At 45.7% G+C, this 16,167-nt stretch overlaps 1 protein-coding gene across 3 annotated transcripts in view; it reads left to right on the top strand.

Moving 5' to 3' along the window:
* The window catches only part of GRIP2 (glutamate receptor interacting protein 2), a 104,167-nt gene that overhangs the window by 70,389 nt on the left and 17,611 nt on the right, over positions 1-16,167 (top strand). For all 3 annotated transcript variants that reach the window (XR_008967052.1, XM_057390290.1, XM_057390291.1), the window contains exons 13-18: positions 719-864; positions 1,477-1,557; positions 9,832-9,898; positions 10,713-10,858; positions 11,149-11,293; positions 15,300-15,439. Coding sequence is in view for 2 of the 3 variants with exons in the window: in XM_057390290.1 (XP_057246273.1) it covers positions 719-864; positions 1,477-1,557; positions 9,832-9,898; positions 10,713-10,858; positions 11,149-11,293; positions 15,300-15,439 (725 nt within the window). In the remaining variant the exon portion in view is untranslated. The remainder of the gene's footprint in view (positions 1-718; positions 865-1,476; positions 1,558-9,831; positions 9,899-10,712; positions 10,859-11,148; positions 11,294-15,299; positions 15,440-16,167) is intronic.

Raw genomic sequence — 16,167 nt, 5'->3', positions numbered from 1 at the left:
TCCTGCTGATCTCAGTTCCTGGAGAAAGTGGGTCTAAACCAAAAGCCCCAAAGAGTCAGTTGTGGTTATATTGTCAGGCTGTCACACTGGAATAATATTGGCTTTTCAAGGCAGTTAAACAGTATCACTGTACATTTGGCTTCCAGAAATGCAATTAGAAGGGAGAAATGATTATCCAATTTGCTGAGACATTTCRGTGAGTTTATTGGATTGTAGCTTCAGTATTTGCTCTGTACTAAGCAGAGGAATCTGTGCCATTTTCAGTGCCATTAGTTTGTGTTCCAGAGGGTGCAGGTGCATGGAAAAGACGTTTGTGGTTTGATAGGGAAGGAAGTCACATTCCCTTGTGTTTATCATTCTCATCGCTCAGCCATGGTGTTGGTTTTTAGAAAAGTGAGGGTTACTTTTTTTCCCCTTGGTTGTTGCAAAAAATGTGACTAGAAATGGTTATTTAGGAGCGAAGTGTGTTTGAACTTCAGAAACCCACTGAGGTTTGCTTCCTTGTGCCCTTCCAGGGACCCTGGAACMGGCACTGCAAAATGAGTTATTTTCTCTCTGAGGCCACTTCTGCAGAGTTTGTCACTACTTTGTGTGTCTTGTAACAGATTTGCCTGGCTAAAGTAACTCATAGCTGGTTGTGGGGTTGTTTTTTCCTCCTTTCCTTTTTTTTCCTTGCCTCCTTGTTCCCGTTCCCTCTTTTCCCCCTTGTGAACTGCAGGTGTGGACTGCTGCAGGTGGGGGACAGAGTCCTTTCCATCAACGGCATCGCCACAGAGGACGGGACCATGGAGGAAGCCAACCAGCTCCTGCGGGACGCGGCGCTCACCAACAAAGTGGTGCTGGAGATCGAGTTTGACGTTGCAGGTAATTCCCGAAGGAATTGCTGCTCCCCTCTACCTGTAGGACTCTGCCAGTGCCTTTGCTAACCTGTAGGAGGGAGACAGAGGGAAGAGTGAGAAGCCCTGTGAGGACCTTTTCCATTTCTTGTTCTCAAATGTGCACTGAGGTGGAGGGTTCTTCTTCTGATCCTTTCATAAATGTTTTGTGCTCATTGCTTGGCTGAGATAAGCCTGAGGARTAGATGAAGAGGACACACTTTAAATATTTGCCCATTAATAGGAATAATATTTATATTCTTTTATGGCCTTGAAGCCAGGAGGGAGCCAAAGCTATAGGCTAGGGCTAAAGTGCAGCTTTGTATTAAAAAAGAAATATTTTTTCCTTTTACATTGACAGTGCTGCTTCAATCTTGAAATACAGTGTGATGTGAGCACTTCACTTGATGTTCAGAGCATGTATTTTTAATGAGAATCCAAATTTCAACCTGAAGTCCACAGGGCCTTAGATAACCTTATTTGAACCAATAAAGCAGTGCTTTGTGGGCTTGTTTTCTTGGTTCCAAAGAAACCATCCATGAGACTGAAAACTCTCTTTTTTCTCCTTTTTTGTCTTTTTTGTCTGTTTTTGGCTTKATAGAGTCTGTCATACCCAGCAGCGGTACTTTCCACGTTAAATTGCCCAAGAAAAGAGGTGTAGAGCTTGGAATCACAATCAGCTGTAAGTATTGCTCAGACTTGCAGTAGCAGTTGCGAGAGTCTCTGCTTTCCACACAGGCACTGCAGAGGGCTCAATGGAGAGAGATAAGATCCTTTGGGGTTTCTGTAGCACTCCAGTGTTCCTGATTTATCCCAGACTGAATCAGASGTGTGGTTCCTGCCTCCATGAGCTGGTGACCACAGAGAAAAGAACTGCATGAAGGGTTGGGGCAAAGGATATGTCTCAACTGATCACTTGATCTGTAGTGCAGAGTATTATTGTATTATATTATTAGTAGTATTATTTTTATTTCCTTGCTCACACTTGTATTATGTTCTTTTTTAAAAGAATTGCGTGGATCTGGTGGGACCTTTGCAAAAAGAGTTAAAGAGAGGAGAACAAGTGAGAGATGAATCCCACAGCCCGGAGGGTAGAGAGGGAGGAGGAGAAGGAGGAGCATGGAGGGGATGGTGGGTCTTAGAGCAGGGGGAGGCACATTAAATTCCAGGGTTTGCCAGGAACTGTTTCATTGGCTAACTCAAGCCATGCAGAAGGAGAGCTATGTGCCACGACTTGGTGTGCACTGAGACGAGAGGACATAAACCTTTTTTCTTCTTTTCTCTCTTCTCTGCTCATTCTTGGTTAATTATCTTTGTTTGTCTTCTGAGCATAGTTTTTCATTTTTCATTTCCTTTTGAGAGGATGCTGTAGGGGGATGATACAGGCAGGTCTATCCCTAATTTCTGGCTAACTCTGGCCTAGTGTCAGTGAATTTTTCCTTTGTTGCAAACGGATGCAGGTCTCTGATCCTCATCCGTCTTCCACTTCTGGGTAAAGCGAGTTGAATCATCTCAGCTTTGCCATACCCAGAAAATGCCACCACCTCTGATCTGAAACAGAGCAGCTTGTGAGACTGCAGTAATGGGATCTCCTGTCTAAGCCCTCAGGAGCGTGGACCCAGCTGTTTCTGGGGAATGGAGTTGCAAGGGACACTTGAAAACTGGGTTTCATTAAAGAGATAAGATGAGGTAATTACCTCTTGACATTTACAGYGTTAGTTAGTGAGTTAATTGGAGGTGCTGTGGTCTAAGTGGGGTGATTCTCAGGAGTGACTGGAGCATTGACAGGATGATGCCTTTGTACCTTGTGATATTTCTTCTCCCTTTTCTCAGCTTCCCCTATTTGTGCCATGAGGACAATCCTGAGAAATAACAGCACAGTATTTAACATTTGGCTTGGTAGCAATTACTGTCTGAAGACATCAAAGTGCTTTCTGAAAGCAGCAGGACGTCTGTAATGGCATTTCACTGGCAGGGAGCAGTGCACGCAGCCTGTGCTGGGTTCCAGCCTGCTGCCCTGCCCCTGCCTTGGCATTCCAGCCTCAGGGAGCAACCTGGGATAATGGAGCTGCTAGCAAAAAACTGGCTCCACCAAGGCCTATTAAGTTTCAAAGTTTAGTTTGTGTCTGGGGATGGAGAGTAAAATGAACCTGAGAGCTGCTGGCAAGAATGTAAGTTTTTATTTGTGAAGTCTKATTTGAAGGGGATCTGCTTCAGATGTGCATTTGCACTTCAAACATATTTTTGTGTTGGTAAGGTTTTCATTTCAAATTTGTTTTAAAAAGTAATTTCAGACACCTTTTTGAAATCACTGCTAATAGAAAGAAACTGACCCCTGGATTTTAAATAGATGTCCATTATCCAACTTCAAAGCAGTTTTTTGACACTATAWTTGATTTGATCTTTTTGATTGCTGAACATGTTTGTAGGACATTGTTTAAGTAATGCACATGCATAAACTTAAAATGCATTGCAGTCCTTTGCTGAGCCAAAGCCAAAATGATATTTACAAATGGAGAAAAAGGTACCCAGAAAATGCAGTGGCAAGGATGAAATTCAAGCTGAATCCTAATTCTGTTTGCATATATTAGTCTATATAAGCCTATGCCCACATGATCCTTAGCAAATTAGATCATCATTTTGTCACTTTGCCTCTGACCAGGCAGATAAATACACCAGTTTCAAACATTAAAAGCAAAGCAAGCAGCCTTATGYTAAGTACTTCCTGCAGAAACATGATGTGCATGCAGGAGTGTGATGCAAGCAGCAAAAGAGAAGAGGTAAAAATAACCCTCCTTTGTTTTGCTCAGTTCCTTTCCTCTCAGTTCTGCTGACTTGAGTGCTTGTGTAGATCTGGAAACAGCTTTTACAGCTTTCTGTCTGATATGGGGAAGAATATAACAGCTGTTTTAAAGGAGAGGGCTGGGTTTACTGGCCTCTTGCTTTGGATTCCTGTTCCCTACTCTGTAAAACTGGAGCAGCTTAAATAGATGTCAAAATGGAGGGGTCAGTAAAAGACCCCTGGCACTGTCGTGGCCACAGAACTGGGTTTATTAATGAACTTTATGGTCTAGCTACGCTGCAGATGTAACATGAGTTGCTTTCATTGAGTTTTACCTCTTAGCTTCAGCTGGCTTCTCTGTAGTTAATTCCTCTGCCTTGGAAGGTTTGCTTCTGCCTTCATAAATGGGCAGAAAGTGTTACGACCTCATCAGAGGAGCACTACAGAAATAAATGTGATCAAGTTCTTGCTGTGCTGTGGCTCTCAGAGCTAATTGGGAGATGGACTAAGTAAAGGTGGGGGGAGAGGAGGATGCTTGATGGATGCCTTGGAAGAATTCACGTAATGGAGCTGGCTGCAGGAGGAACCATAAATCTGCAGGAATTGCTCATAAAAGGGCTGAAAACACAGGATATTTGTGTATGAGGAGGGCAGACCCTGCTGGTTCTGGGATGAACATACAGAGAGGGCCTGTACTCGCTGCTGGTGAGGGGCAGATGTTTGCTGAGGGCATTTAATCTTCTCAGAGGTCTCAGGGTTTTCCAGAAAGRGAAGGCTTGGGCTGGATGAGTCTCCAGCTGTGGTCTGAGAGCACGGATGGGTTTCTTCCCCCTGCTCGAGCACAGTGTGGCAAAGGGACGCAGCAAATCAAGATGCATGATGGAAATACATGTATACTGCACTATTTCCCCTTCTATTCCCCAAAAGATGAGTACAAAGTCCAAGGGGTGAGTCCCTYTGGTGGTGCTTTGTGCTCCTGGGGAACCTCTGTGCCCTCGAACCTCATTTCAGTCTCCTACATGTGCTGAATGAAGAGCACTGAAGCTGCATTGTGTGTGCTGCTCTGTGCACATCATCCAGGAGTGAAGGGACACAAAGCCAGCTAAACTCCCATTTTCTCCACACTCTGCTGCCTCAGCTTCTGTCCCAGAGRGAAGGGCATTTGCTTGTAGAACAGCTGCTCTGGCTGAAGAGCAGATCATGCTCCTTTCTGCTCCAAGAGCCCTCCAGCTCACTTGTTTGCAGTGACCTCTGAGGCTCTGAATGGCACAAACTGAGAGTTTGACAGAGGGATGTGAAGATTTGACTCTTTTTAGCCTGAACTACCCATCTCCATTAGCAGAGCACATGCCTCAAATGCTCTGATCTTGCTGGCTGCATACAATTCTAATGATGCAGTTTGCCTTTGTAGCTTTCCTGTAAATCTCTTACAAATTAAAATCTCCAGCAGYGAGAAGCTAATAGTCACGTTTTCTTGTACGTTCAATACCTCACCTCTTAAAATAAGATATGGATTTGTTATTACCCTCTGGAAAATGATAGTTGATTACACGAAAGATTGCCTTTTGTGTTGAGAGGTTTTGGATTTTTTCTGTCTCAAATATGCTCTTCAAGGACTGGTTGTGGCATTCATTGTGGGGTAGAGGTGTGTTGATRTTGCTGTTTAAAGAGATACTGAAATTGTCATTAATTTTAGATATGCATTAATGCTTTATATAGCATGTTTATCAAATTACCTTTATATATCTTAACAAATCAATCCCTGTGCCCTTGGTGTGAAGTGCTGCAGATAAGGAGTAGGCAGTATATCTGTTTGCAGGTGATAAAACCGGAATTTGGGTAGATAGATAGCTTCGATTAAGTCGCTTAAGCAGTGTAATCACTGTCCTAGTGAGAAGATGGATCTGTGAGCTGAGCAAATCTGGTTTTGCTGGCTCTGGATTAGCCTGTGCCCTGCACCAGCCTGGCCGAGCGTGTCTGCAGGCGGGGTGAGCCCAGCAGCTGCCTGTGCTACCCCCTCACTCACACTGCAGCTGATTCACGCCGCTGCTTTTATCCTAGTGGGATATCCTGAGCTGGTTTTGCTACCTGGAGACTGTGGAAGCAAAAGGATCTGTGACGAGGCAGATACCCTGCTGAAAGCACTGATAATTTATGCACCTACTGCTAARCCTAATGAATGATAGAGGAAAAAGTTGGGTACTGAGCACTTGATTTTYACTGCTGCTTTTTGTAATCAATTCTGAGTCACCTTTTATCCTCTTCTCATTCTTAGTGATCCTGGGATTATTTAGTTTTTGATTTTATTATTTCCAATTTAAAAATGCTYCTATTGAAATGCATTCTTATGGCATTATTACAATTTCTTTAATTACACATTGGCAGTGTTGCTGTGGCTTAAACATGGTCCATAACAAAGGGTATTTTTAACGGGTTGATGCCTGTGAAATATGTGCTGGTGCTCCATGGAGGGGAATAATTTACCAGTACAAGTCATTACACATTCTATTAAAAACACAAACCGGACATGTGTTCCTGGCCTTGTCATCCATCACAGCGTAAACACTGAGCGAGYCACAATCCCAGCAGAGAGACTGAAAGCAATTTATAAAAAGTAAATAACAGTATTGATCAATTCACCTTTTTATCACTGCCCTGTCACCCCTGCCAAGCAGTGTTTTCATTTTGAGTTTCTCCCCCACCACATGCTTCTACCTTCAGCAGCTGCTGATTTATGTTGCCTTCTCTGGGCCACTGGAGCAGATTTAAACCATCTTTGGTACTGGTAAACCCACCAAAAATACAAATGGATCTGAAAAAAGAGTCTGTTTCCATCTGAAGTGTTTTRCCCTGGCAGATGGAGGCCACAGCCAGGATACCTGCTGAGAGTGAGCATGGGTTTCTGCACACCAGCTCCTGCCTCCACTCTCCCCTTGACTTCCTTTGCTGCCATTTCCATTTCACACCCTGGAAAACAAAATCCAGAGGCAAGGCTGAGTGTCCAAACTGTGGCTTCCTGCAGCWGAGTTACCAAGACAATGTCCTTTGAAGAGAAATAACCACATTRAGAGCAGAAGTTAATGGATAAGGAGGCTTTACTCATCTGTGCAAATGTCTTAATGCCACAGACCACAGCCCTAATAATAATGTAATTTAGGTTGGTGGTGTTTTAATTGCAGGCAAATTGAAAATTGTCTATCCAAAATCTCACCAGGGATCCATGTATCTAATGTCTCTGACCTCAACTGASCCCCGCCTTCAGTGAAATTGCAGCTCTCTCACCTTCAGACAGGCAAATGTTGCACGAGGAGCATTTTCACTCTACGGGAGCGGCCCAGGAAGGTTAAAAATGTGGGTCCCAGAGGTGGTCAGGGCACCCTGATCCCAGCAGACAGGCAGGAAACCCATCTGGACACTCTGCTGGGGTGCCAGGAAGGGCTTTGGGATGCCAAAGGTTAATTAATGGARTCAGCAGCTACAGGTTTTTAGAATGAGCAGCAAGTCACTGTTCTGTGCTGTGAGATTTCATTATCTTAACCTTGTATCTTATGCCTCTTGAGAGAACATGGTTATTCATTAAGTCTCTCTTACTTACCCTTCAGATTTGATGGTTTTATAAAGCCTTTGCATTTTACATTAAGTAATTATGTAATGTGATGATCCCCCATCCCTGGAAGTGCTCAAGGACAGGTTGGATGGGGCTTTATTAAGCAACCTGGTCTAGTGTTGCCAGTGAAGGTGTCCCAGCCCATGGCAGGAAAGTGTCCCTGTTCCATGGGTGGAACTAGATGATCTTTAATGTCCCCGCCAACCCAAGCCATTCTGTGATGGTTCTGTGATGAATATTTTGAGGGCTGCCATTTATTAAAGTGTGAGTTCTCTGTTCACAGGGACAGGTGTGTGCAGTTGTATATGGCTCTTGCATTTAACTCAGATCTCAAGAAAGTCTGTTTTGAGAGCAAAACTGCCAAGAAAAAYGTCTGCAAACAAAAGTCAGAGTGATTTTTCCTTAAAATTTTGTTCTGTACTGGATAAAGCACTTGGTTTGTTACCCTTGCTTCTGGCATGAGAATCTTGTGCTATGTTCAGTGCTGACACCAGTTGTGGAGCTTCAGAAGGACAAGGTCTCATTCTCTGCTCAGAGTCTGATCCCCCCGCATGTCCCAGGGCTTGCAAAGCAGACGCTGAGATAAACATAAATTCTGCAGAGCTCGAGGCGTGTTGTTCTCKATACTCGCTTGGCTTTTTTATTTTTTTTCCTTCCTCTTTGCTCTTTTGAGTGTTCATGGTCTCTGGACACGTAATTTCATTCCAGCTGTGGCCTGGTCAGCTTTGAGATGGCCATCCCAGCATCAGGACAGGTTAGGATCCTCCCTAACCCCTTTCTGTCACACTGCCTCTGCTTTGAAACCAGTAAACAAACCTTGCAGTGAAAAGTATTTTTGCTAACCTGGATTGTTTTGACAGAACCAGGCTAGGGAATGATTAAACATGCAGCAATGCCACCTGACCCAGGGCTCAGGGTGTGCTCACAGGGTCTCCCCTCACTGCTGCTCGGACTTGACACCTCTGTCAGCAGCAAATACAYGTCCTATACTGAAAAGGAGAGCAACAATAACAATTATCAGGGTGATGCATCTTAGTCCCTGTGCTGTGTGTGGCCTTCTCAGTCAGAGTGGGGATTTCTGCATTGATTTTGCCTGCACCCCACCCTTACTGCCACTGCTCAGCTCTGCCCAGTATCTGTTGCTTTATCTGCAGTCTGGTCCATGCTGTGCACAGGTTAAAAGGAGGCACAAGCCCTCCAGGAATCTCCACAACACATCCCCATCCCTTAGATCTGCAGACAGAAGCACAACGTGAGTATCCAGTCCAAAATTGTGTGGTACCTGGCTCCAGTAAGAAAWGGGCAAAGGAATTCCTCAGGGCTCTGTTCCATTCAGCAGTCATATTGCTGTGACTATTATAAAATCAGTCACAGTCTGCTCTTTGCTGTSTGACCTCACTTTGATACTCAGCCCTGCCATGGCTGAGATTTGCTGTCTTCTTGCTCTCTTTAGTACAGAAGGTTTTGTTATTTCTGGGAGAGGATGTCCTTAAAGGTGTTAGGTTAGACATACATTTTTAAATCTCATAAATGAATGTAAACAACAGAAAAATCTGGAGCAGAGAGGTTGATAACATTTTTTATGTCTGACTTTCTGGTGCTCTGTAACTGCTGTTCAGGCAGGTGGATCTCCGTGTGCTTGGTACCACGTGCCTCACAGATATTTTAATCTCTGCCCTGCACCTGATATGTTTGGAGGCTGTGAGTTTCTTCCTTCCCACACAGCTTTTGTGAGAAGCTGAGAAGCTCCGTCAGCGATGCAATTCCCATGGCAAGGCAGGAGGGAAGGGTGCAGGGCGGAAAGGATGCTCTTGGCATATGTTTGGCATGTGGATGACAAAGAGGCCAGGAGGCATTCGAGTCATWAATCTTCTCTCGGGTATCTCAGGAGAGCAGCAGGTCTTGCATGCAAGTTTGAAAGTGTAAATGCTCCCAGAGATGCATGCTCACATCTCGTGGGCTGAAAAAGTTATCAGGGTTGGCCAGGAGATGAGAGCTGGAAACCACCCACCCGTTCCAGCTCCAGCCCTGATTCATCTGCTTCTATGATAAAGTGGCCTGGGGAGTTGAACCAGCTGAAAAACTCTCCTTTATCTACTTTTTCACTGGGTTATTTTCCACTTGGAAAATTTCCCAGCTCCTTTTACTTGGGGAACACAGAAATGCTCGTGTGAAGCACGGGGCTGAGCTGGGTGCTCTCCAGGCAGCAGAGCKCATTCTGACTGCAGCCACGGCCATTGCTCCCTTATCTTGTGTGTGAGGGGTGCAGAGTGGGTGTTTGACAGTGCTGGCATTGGCAGTGCCACCTCTTGCTGCTGGAGACCACATATCATTCAGGAGGAATCCAGAGGTCAAGGCTAACTGACAAACTTTGCAAGGATTTGCTATGTTGTTTTTTTTTTTCTTTCCTTCTGGAATGGCTTCCAAAGTTCAACTGTTTTCATCATTTTRTGAAGGGAATATAAATCCCCTTTCCTTATGGCTGCTTCTCCCCATTAACCATCCACCACCCCTGTTCTGGATAACAAGCTCAACACCAAGCTTTGTACCATGTGTCTCTTTTGCAGCTGCAAGCAGGAAGCTTGGGGATCCTTTGATCATCTCTGACATCAAGAAGGGGAGTGTAGCACACAGGTGAGTGCAGGATTTCCCATCTGTCAAACCCACTGCAAATTGTCCATCCATAGTTAGAAWGTCTACCAGAGAAGCAGAATGGAGCCCAAGCTGTAGCACTTTGGTCTGGATTTTGCTAGAATCCAAGGAGATCTCAGCACTAAAGTTCATCTTAGACCACAGTAGGGTTTGCAATAAAAACTATCTGTATTGAAGCAAGTAGAGTTGAGGTAATGSAGAAGGTGGCCAGGGCACTGGTTTAGATGTCTGCTGACTCTCTAGGAGATGGATGAGTAGCTTTTAAGAGCTTGTGGTAAAGGAATTATTATATCCCAGGAGGTGCTGTGGCTCATGAGGTAGTTTGCCCTGTCTCAGCTCCTGCTCTGGTGAACAGAGGGAGGGAATTGTGGGCACTGGTGGAGAACTGTGCAAATAACTCAGCATTTATTGACTTCACCTCTGATCCCAACACCTCATAGCAAGGCTTTYAGAGGAATTTAGCATGKCTGCATGGCTCATTTTCTAAGCATKCTCACACAGGAGTTTCCACAAGGGGTAGAATATATGTCAGTTAAACATCAGGTGTTTTCAGGGCTGTAGGTTACCCAGGATATTTATCCAGTCTTCCTGGCTGGTTCTGTGTGGATACATGCTCTACACAAACCTCCTCTCTTTGAATTAAAGGTGTCCCAGACTCAACTCATGGATGTTTTCCAGAAAAGATCAAGGACAGTAAAAGTTAATACTATAATTTTCACTGCAGAACTGAATGTGTTGTGGGATCTGAAAGGCAAATACAAATGTAGTTTTAGTTTTTTTTTTTCTCTCCATGTAGAACTGGCACCTTGGAGCCAGGAGACAAGCTGCTAGCCATTGATAACATCCGGCTCGACAATTGCTCAATGGAGGATGCTGTGCAGATTTTAAGGCAGTGCGAAGACCTGGTCAAATTGAAGATTAGGAAGGATGAAGATAACTCTGGTACAGAAATCCTGATGCAAASTGATGCCTGTCCACTGTAATGACATTTCCCAATAGGTAGTGCAAACTAATAAAGATAAGGGCTGCTGCTGTCCGGTCACCACTTTCCAATTGATTATAGTCTATTTTTGTTATTCTGCCCTTAAGTGATGTCTGGAAGGTTAAAATCCTATTTGGTATGAGCGTGGCTGAAGRCTTCTGACTTTTTCTTCTAAATCCTGCAATTTTTTCCTATGACTGCTTTTATCTGGGAAATGAAAAGAATTCAGCATYGCTGTTTTCTCTTTCAGATGAGCAGGAGACAACTGGTGCTATTATCTACACGGTGGAGCTGAAGCGATATGGGGGTCCTTTGGGAATTACCATCTCTGGGACCGAGGAACCTTTTGATCCCATCGTCATCTCGGGCTTGACTAAACGAGGGCTGGCAGAGAGGTGAGGTTTGGGGGCAGAGCCGTTGAATTGATTTGAGAAGKGGTCTTGAGCCATGCCAAGTTTCCTCTGCTGCCACAAACTCTTCTTTGGTGTCTTAGGGTGCTTCACTGAGTGCTGTGAAGCAGGTGGGAGCTGTGCTGCTGGGGCAATGAGAGGGGTACTTCAGGAAAAGTCAGCTCCAGTGAGTCAGGTAAATTCTGCAGCCAGGAACACATATTTCTCTGCCTCTCTTTCACAGGGGTGCTTCCTGGTCGGGGATTTGCAATGAACACCTTGTGTCAGGGAGAATGCCCAGCCTGCCTACAAAACCACCATAGACTCTGCCTAGGACTCCCCTGCTGGCTAAACTGGCTTATGGCCATTGCAGTGGCATGTTCTGCTGAAACCAGAGACCTCAGGTGTCTTTCCACCTGTCCTTGCTGGTTCTTCAGTGTGTTACATGAGAGGTGCAGTGCAGGGCTGGCATGCCCAAACATCAGGCATTGATACTGAATAAATGTAGGAGCAGATTCACCTTTAACCACCAGGGAGGTTACAGTGTGCCTGGGTCTGAATATGTGCAGATGTGTGGGATTTAAAGGATCAGGACATTCCTGAGAGTATAAGGTGGAACTGAGTCATACACCCTATMTTAATTAATCTTTCTATACGGGAGTTGTGACTTGTAAATAGATCACTTCAGTAGCCCTGACTCATGCTTCTCTAAGGGTCTCTTTGTGCTGCCTGACAGGCAGAATAGCAACTAAAAAAACCCTGAACAAACCAGTGTAAAGTGCAAGACCGTGGGGATGTTTGACAGCAGATCTGGCCTTCTGGTTCTTTCTGTTTCAAGGCCACGCTCCCTCTTAGCTGGACTGTGAAACAGCTCCGTGTCCTTKTCTGCATCAGGTTCTCAGAGCTCTCAGCACACTGCTGTGCATTTCCATTGCTTCCCTTTGGTGCAGAATGCAGAATGTCTGTGTCTCCTGGGARGGAAGTGGGATGGACTTAATCATTAGTGATTCTTCTCTTTGGGGATTTTATATCACTGTCTGCCATGGTTGGATTTGGTCTTTTTCCCTATAAAGTAACAGCCAGAGAGTATCCAAGGCTTTTCTGCATAGCWCTTCTGTACTGTACAGCCCAGCATCAGAGAGGTTAAGGACAGCCAGCTCAAATGCTGTCAGGTGTCAGAAGACAGTCTTGTACCTTTGTTGATCTCAGTTCCCTTTGCAATTCCGTGGCTGTTCCRCCTTCGAAGTCGGCTGCACATCAGTGACTGCTCTGTGGAGAAAAATCGAGTGCTGCAGTACTACTGAATTCTGATCAGCAGCGAGCTGGCAGTGAGCAGTGAAAAGCCTTGTGAGGAGAGTGATGGAGTTCAGCATATTCACTGTGGCTGAGCAGCAGATAACAGCGTGGGGATGGGGCAGCACAGGGATGTCTTTGGGTAACCTTGGCACTCTGAGGAGTGCTGGGATGAAGGCTGCCCGCAGCAAAGGTGCATCTTTTTCTCCTGCGAGTGAGAGAAGGGGGGAACTTGACCTTGTCAAGGGAAGAGGGTGCTCCTRGTGTTATCCTAAATTGTTCCTTTCCTGACGTCACTACCTTTATCTGTGCCACAGATGCCCTTGGCCAGGCTCTGACTGAAGGACAGGGATTTAAATCCAAACCCGTGCTGGCTCTTGCTGGAGCACAGGACATGCTTGCAGCACTGGTGTGTGGTAGACCTGGCCCTGGTGTCTGATAACAGCAATCCCCAGGCCATTCTTGCAGAGGCACAAGTGAAAGTCTTGGGTTGCTGGCAGTGGCTTATGCCTGTGCCATAGGACTTGTTTCCCTTCTTCTTGAGAAAGGGAGTGTGCCTTTTGAGTGTGCCTCAATATTGATCAATATGCCTCAATTGAACAATATTGATCAATTCTGCTTGAGGTATAATGGTTCTCCAAGAGCAATTTTTGCCTATTGCTGACATTTTAAAGTGTCTGACCACCCTCCTTTAGAACCACCTGCTCAAAAAGATGGGGGTGGCTGCAAGAGAGTTTGATTGAGGAGTGTCCAGCACCAAGTCATGTTGGCAGGGAGGAAAAGAGGTGGTGACATGGCCAATGTGCCAAGTAAGTCCCTACCACATGCATGCAGCTGCCTCTTCTCCAGTGCTTGCTGAGAAATGCTTGTAATCTGATTTACACCTTTCCACTTTCTCAGTTCTGTTCTTGCATGCCCCTCTGAGCAAGAGGAGACATGTAGCACACAGTTCCTTAGGCTGCTTTGTGTTTGAGGTGAATTAAGGATTGTTGGCAATAAAGGAGTGGCACAAGGGTCATTAACAGAAACTGCTTTCTCTGTCAGTCCTGCTCAGCTTCTCTCTGCTTGTCCTCACAGGGGGGGCTGAGAGGACTGGGCTTTGATTTGCCTTCTCCCCCTTGAAGAAAAACACCTGGCTGAATGTGACCTTTCTTTTTCATCGTTTCTGTATTTTTCCCTACTGAGAGGCTTTCATAGTTGCTGCAGTTGTTCAGAGCTGGGTGGCTGGGCTGGTGTCTTGCATAGATGTGTCCCCATGCTGGGTTCAGGGATACAGCAGGAAGCCCTCGAATGCTGAAACACTGCAGTGAGCGAAGGATCGACTGTAAACTGCCGGCAGCTTAGCTTGATTCTTCTGACTACAATAGATGAAACTTTTAAGACAAATACTCTAGTCCCAGTTTGATCTGTAATTTGTTTGAATGCACAAATGTTTCCCTGGCAGCTTYTCCAGGCTGATTTGTGTGGGACAAGACGGACATCTAGTGGCTGATGGGACCATGGTGGCACTGCTGGGTACCTCAGCAGCAGCCAAAGCCTGGCCTGAGCAGTGCTGCCTGCTGCTTGGCTGCATTTCCTGATCCGGTGTGCTTATCCTGGATGGTTCACAGCAGTGTGTCCACAGAATTTTGGTAATTCGAGGACAGCCAAGCAGCTGTTTTTTGCCTGTGATGATATATCAGATCCCAGTTCTGCAGGAGACACAGTCCAGTTTGGAGATGCACCCTGAGGGAGACAAATTGCCATGGACAAACAGATACTGCAGTTCAGATTTGCATCTCCTCCCAGCTCCATCACAGAGGTTGCTGATAGCAGAGCCTCCTGCAGTRCTGGAGGAGGAGGTGGTTGCTGCTCTCTGGGCTGGCATTTGGGAGCTGGGGTGTGAGTTTGGGCAGCTCAGTCCAGCCAGGGGCGAGCGTGAGCTCCAGCCTTGGCATCGGCTCTGGTGATGGACACATCCTGCCCTGCCTGCTCATCCCTAGAGCTTCACTAGGGAGAGATAAAGTGAGCCTTTGTGAGCAGACACAGAGGGGGAAGRTGGAGGACAAAGGGGAGAATTGCCTGACTTGTTAATTTGCTCCTGCCTGTTGCTGGAGCCTGAGGATTTATCTAGGGGAGAGRAACAGCCAGTGCTGGAACATGGCTGATCAATAAAACACCACAACTTCCTCCAGAGCTGATGGAGAAACTCTCAGGGTGTAGCTGTGTAGGGTGAGCTTTAAGCACATCATTGACTGCAGCTGTTTCAGCTCGTGCTTGAACACACATGAGCAATTTTGTTGAGCTATTTTGGTTTGGGTTTTTTCCAATAGGTTTCTAGGTTTGTCTCATAATTACTTTCCATCAGGGTGAACATGTCCTTCAGTTTTGTGTTGACAACTATGTTGGACTCCACATACTGAAAATGTTTRTGCTTTTAACCCTGTTGCTTTGAAGTGTTTTGTCTGTAAGGTGGTCTGCAGTCCCAGTTCCCSAGGGGTCTGGGATTTGAGGAGTTCATGTGTTCCCATGAATATTTGTACGTCTGTGCACATGGAAGGTGGGGAGGACCCAGATTCCTTGTTTGTGGTGAAGAGGAAGTCGTGGGTATAGAATGTACCAAGAGGGAACAAAGACACGTTTGAAAAGCTGAGAATTAATTGCTTCAAGCGGCAGCCGAGTGTCCTGTCTCCAGAGGAATTGCCTCTCTGGAGTTTCTGACGGTGCCTTTTCCCTGCAGAACTGGAGCCATCCACATCGGGGACCGGATCCTGGCGATCAACAACGTGAGYCTCAAGGGCAAACCACTGAGCGAGGCCATTCACCTGCTGCAGATGGCAGGGGAGACCGTCACCCTCAAGATCAAGAAACAGACTGAGAGTGAGTTGGGGACCTGGGGCGGGCGGGGAAGGCTCACCCCAGCAGAGACCCCGGGACACGGGGCAGGCAGTGCTGGGGCTTCTGTCACCCTGTGGATGAGGCAGTGTGGGCATGGCCATGGCTGGGCACAGGGGGAAAACATGTGTGTTTCTTGAACTTCTGGCTCACAGATTGAAAAAAAGACTCTCTGTGTTGCTGGGAAGAGATGAAACAGCAGGTTTATTTGCAACAGTAATTTTTAATTCAGACTGACAGCTTATACTGTTGTTGCCATTCCCTGTCTGTGTTGGTGTTTCACACAGAAGTGAAGCAGAAGTTGCTTTTAAAAGTAAAGGAATGTGGGGGGTTTTGAAAATATAAYCCCCCTAAATGAGCAAGGAGACTGAGTTGGTAGAATCCATGAGGAAAAAAAACCCATCTTTAGTTCCAATTTTTGAAAACAATTTCCAGGTGGGGTCCTAAGATAATCTTTCAAATCATCTAACTTAATTCTAGTGATCCCCTTCTGGTTTCCCTGCCAAGCTCCCTGTGGCTTTGAAGCTGTTGTTGACCTGGTACAAAAAAGCAGAAACATGCTTAGTACTGGCTGGCCACTGTTTTTTGGGGACAGAAGTGTGATTGGAAAAAAAGACATCATTCAAACTTTTCTCCCTGACTGCATAATTACAGCCAAACAGGCTTTTTCATTAAATTCAGAAAGGAACAGGTGCATTCTAGCTTCATTCCAG

The sequence above is a fragment of the Malurus melanocephalus genome, unplaced genomic scaffold, assembly GCF_030028575.1.
Source record: "Malurus melanocephalus ecotype Western Australia unplaced genomic scaffold, MMel_1.1 scaffold_24, whole genome shotgun sequence".
Lineage (NCBI taxonomy): Eukaryota > Metazoa > Chordata > Aves > Passeriformes > Maluridae > Malurus > Malurus melanocephalus.
This window is presented reverse-complemented; position numbering and strand designations above follow the sequence as displayed.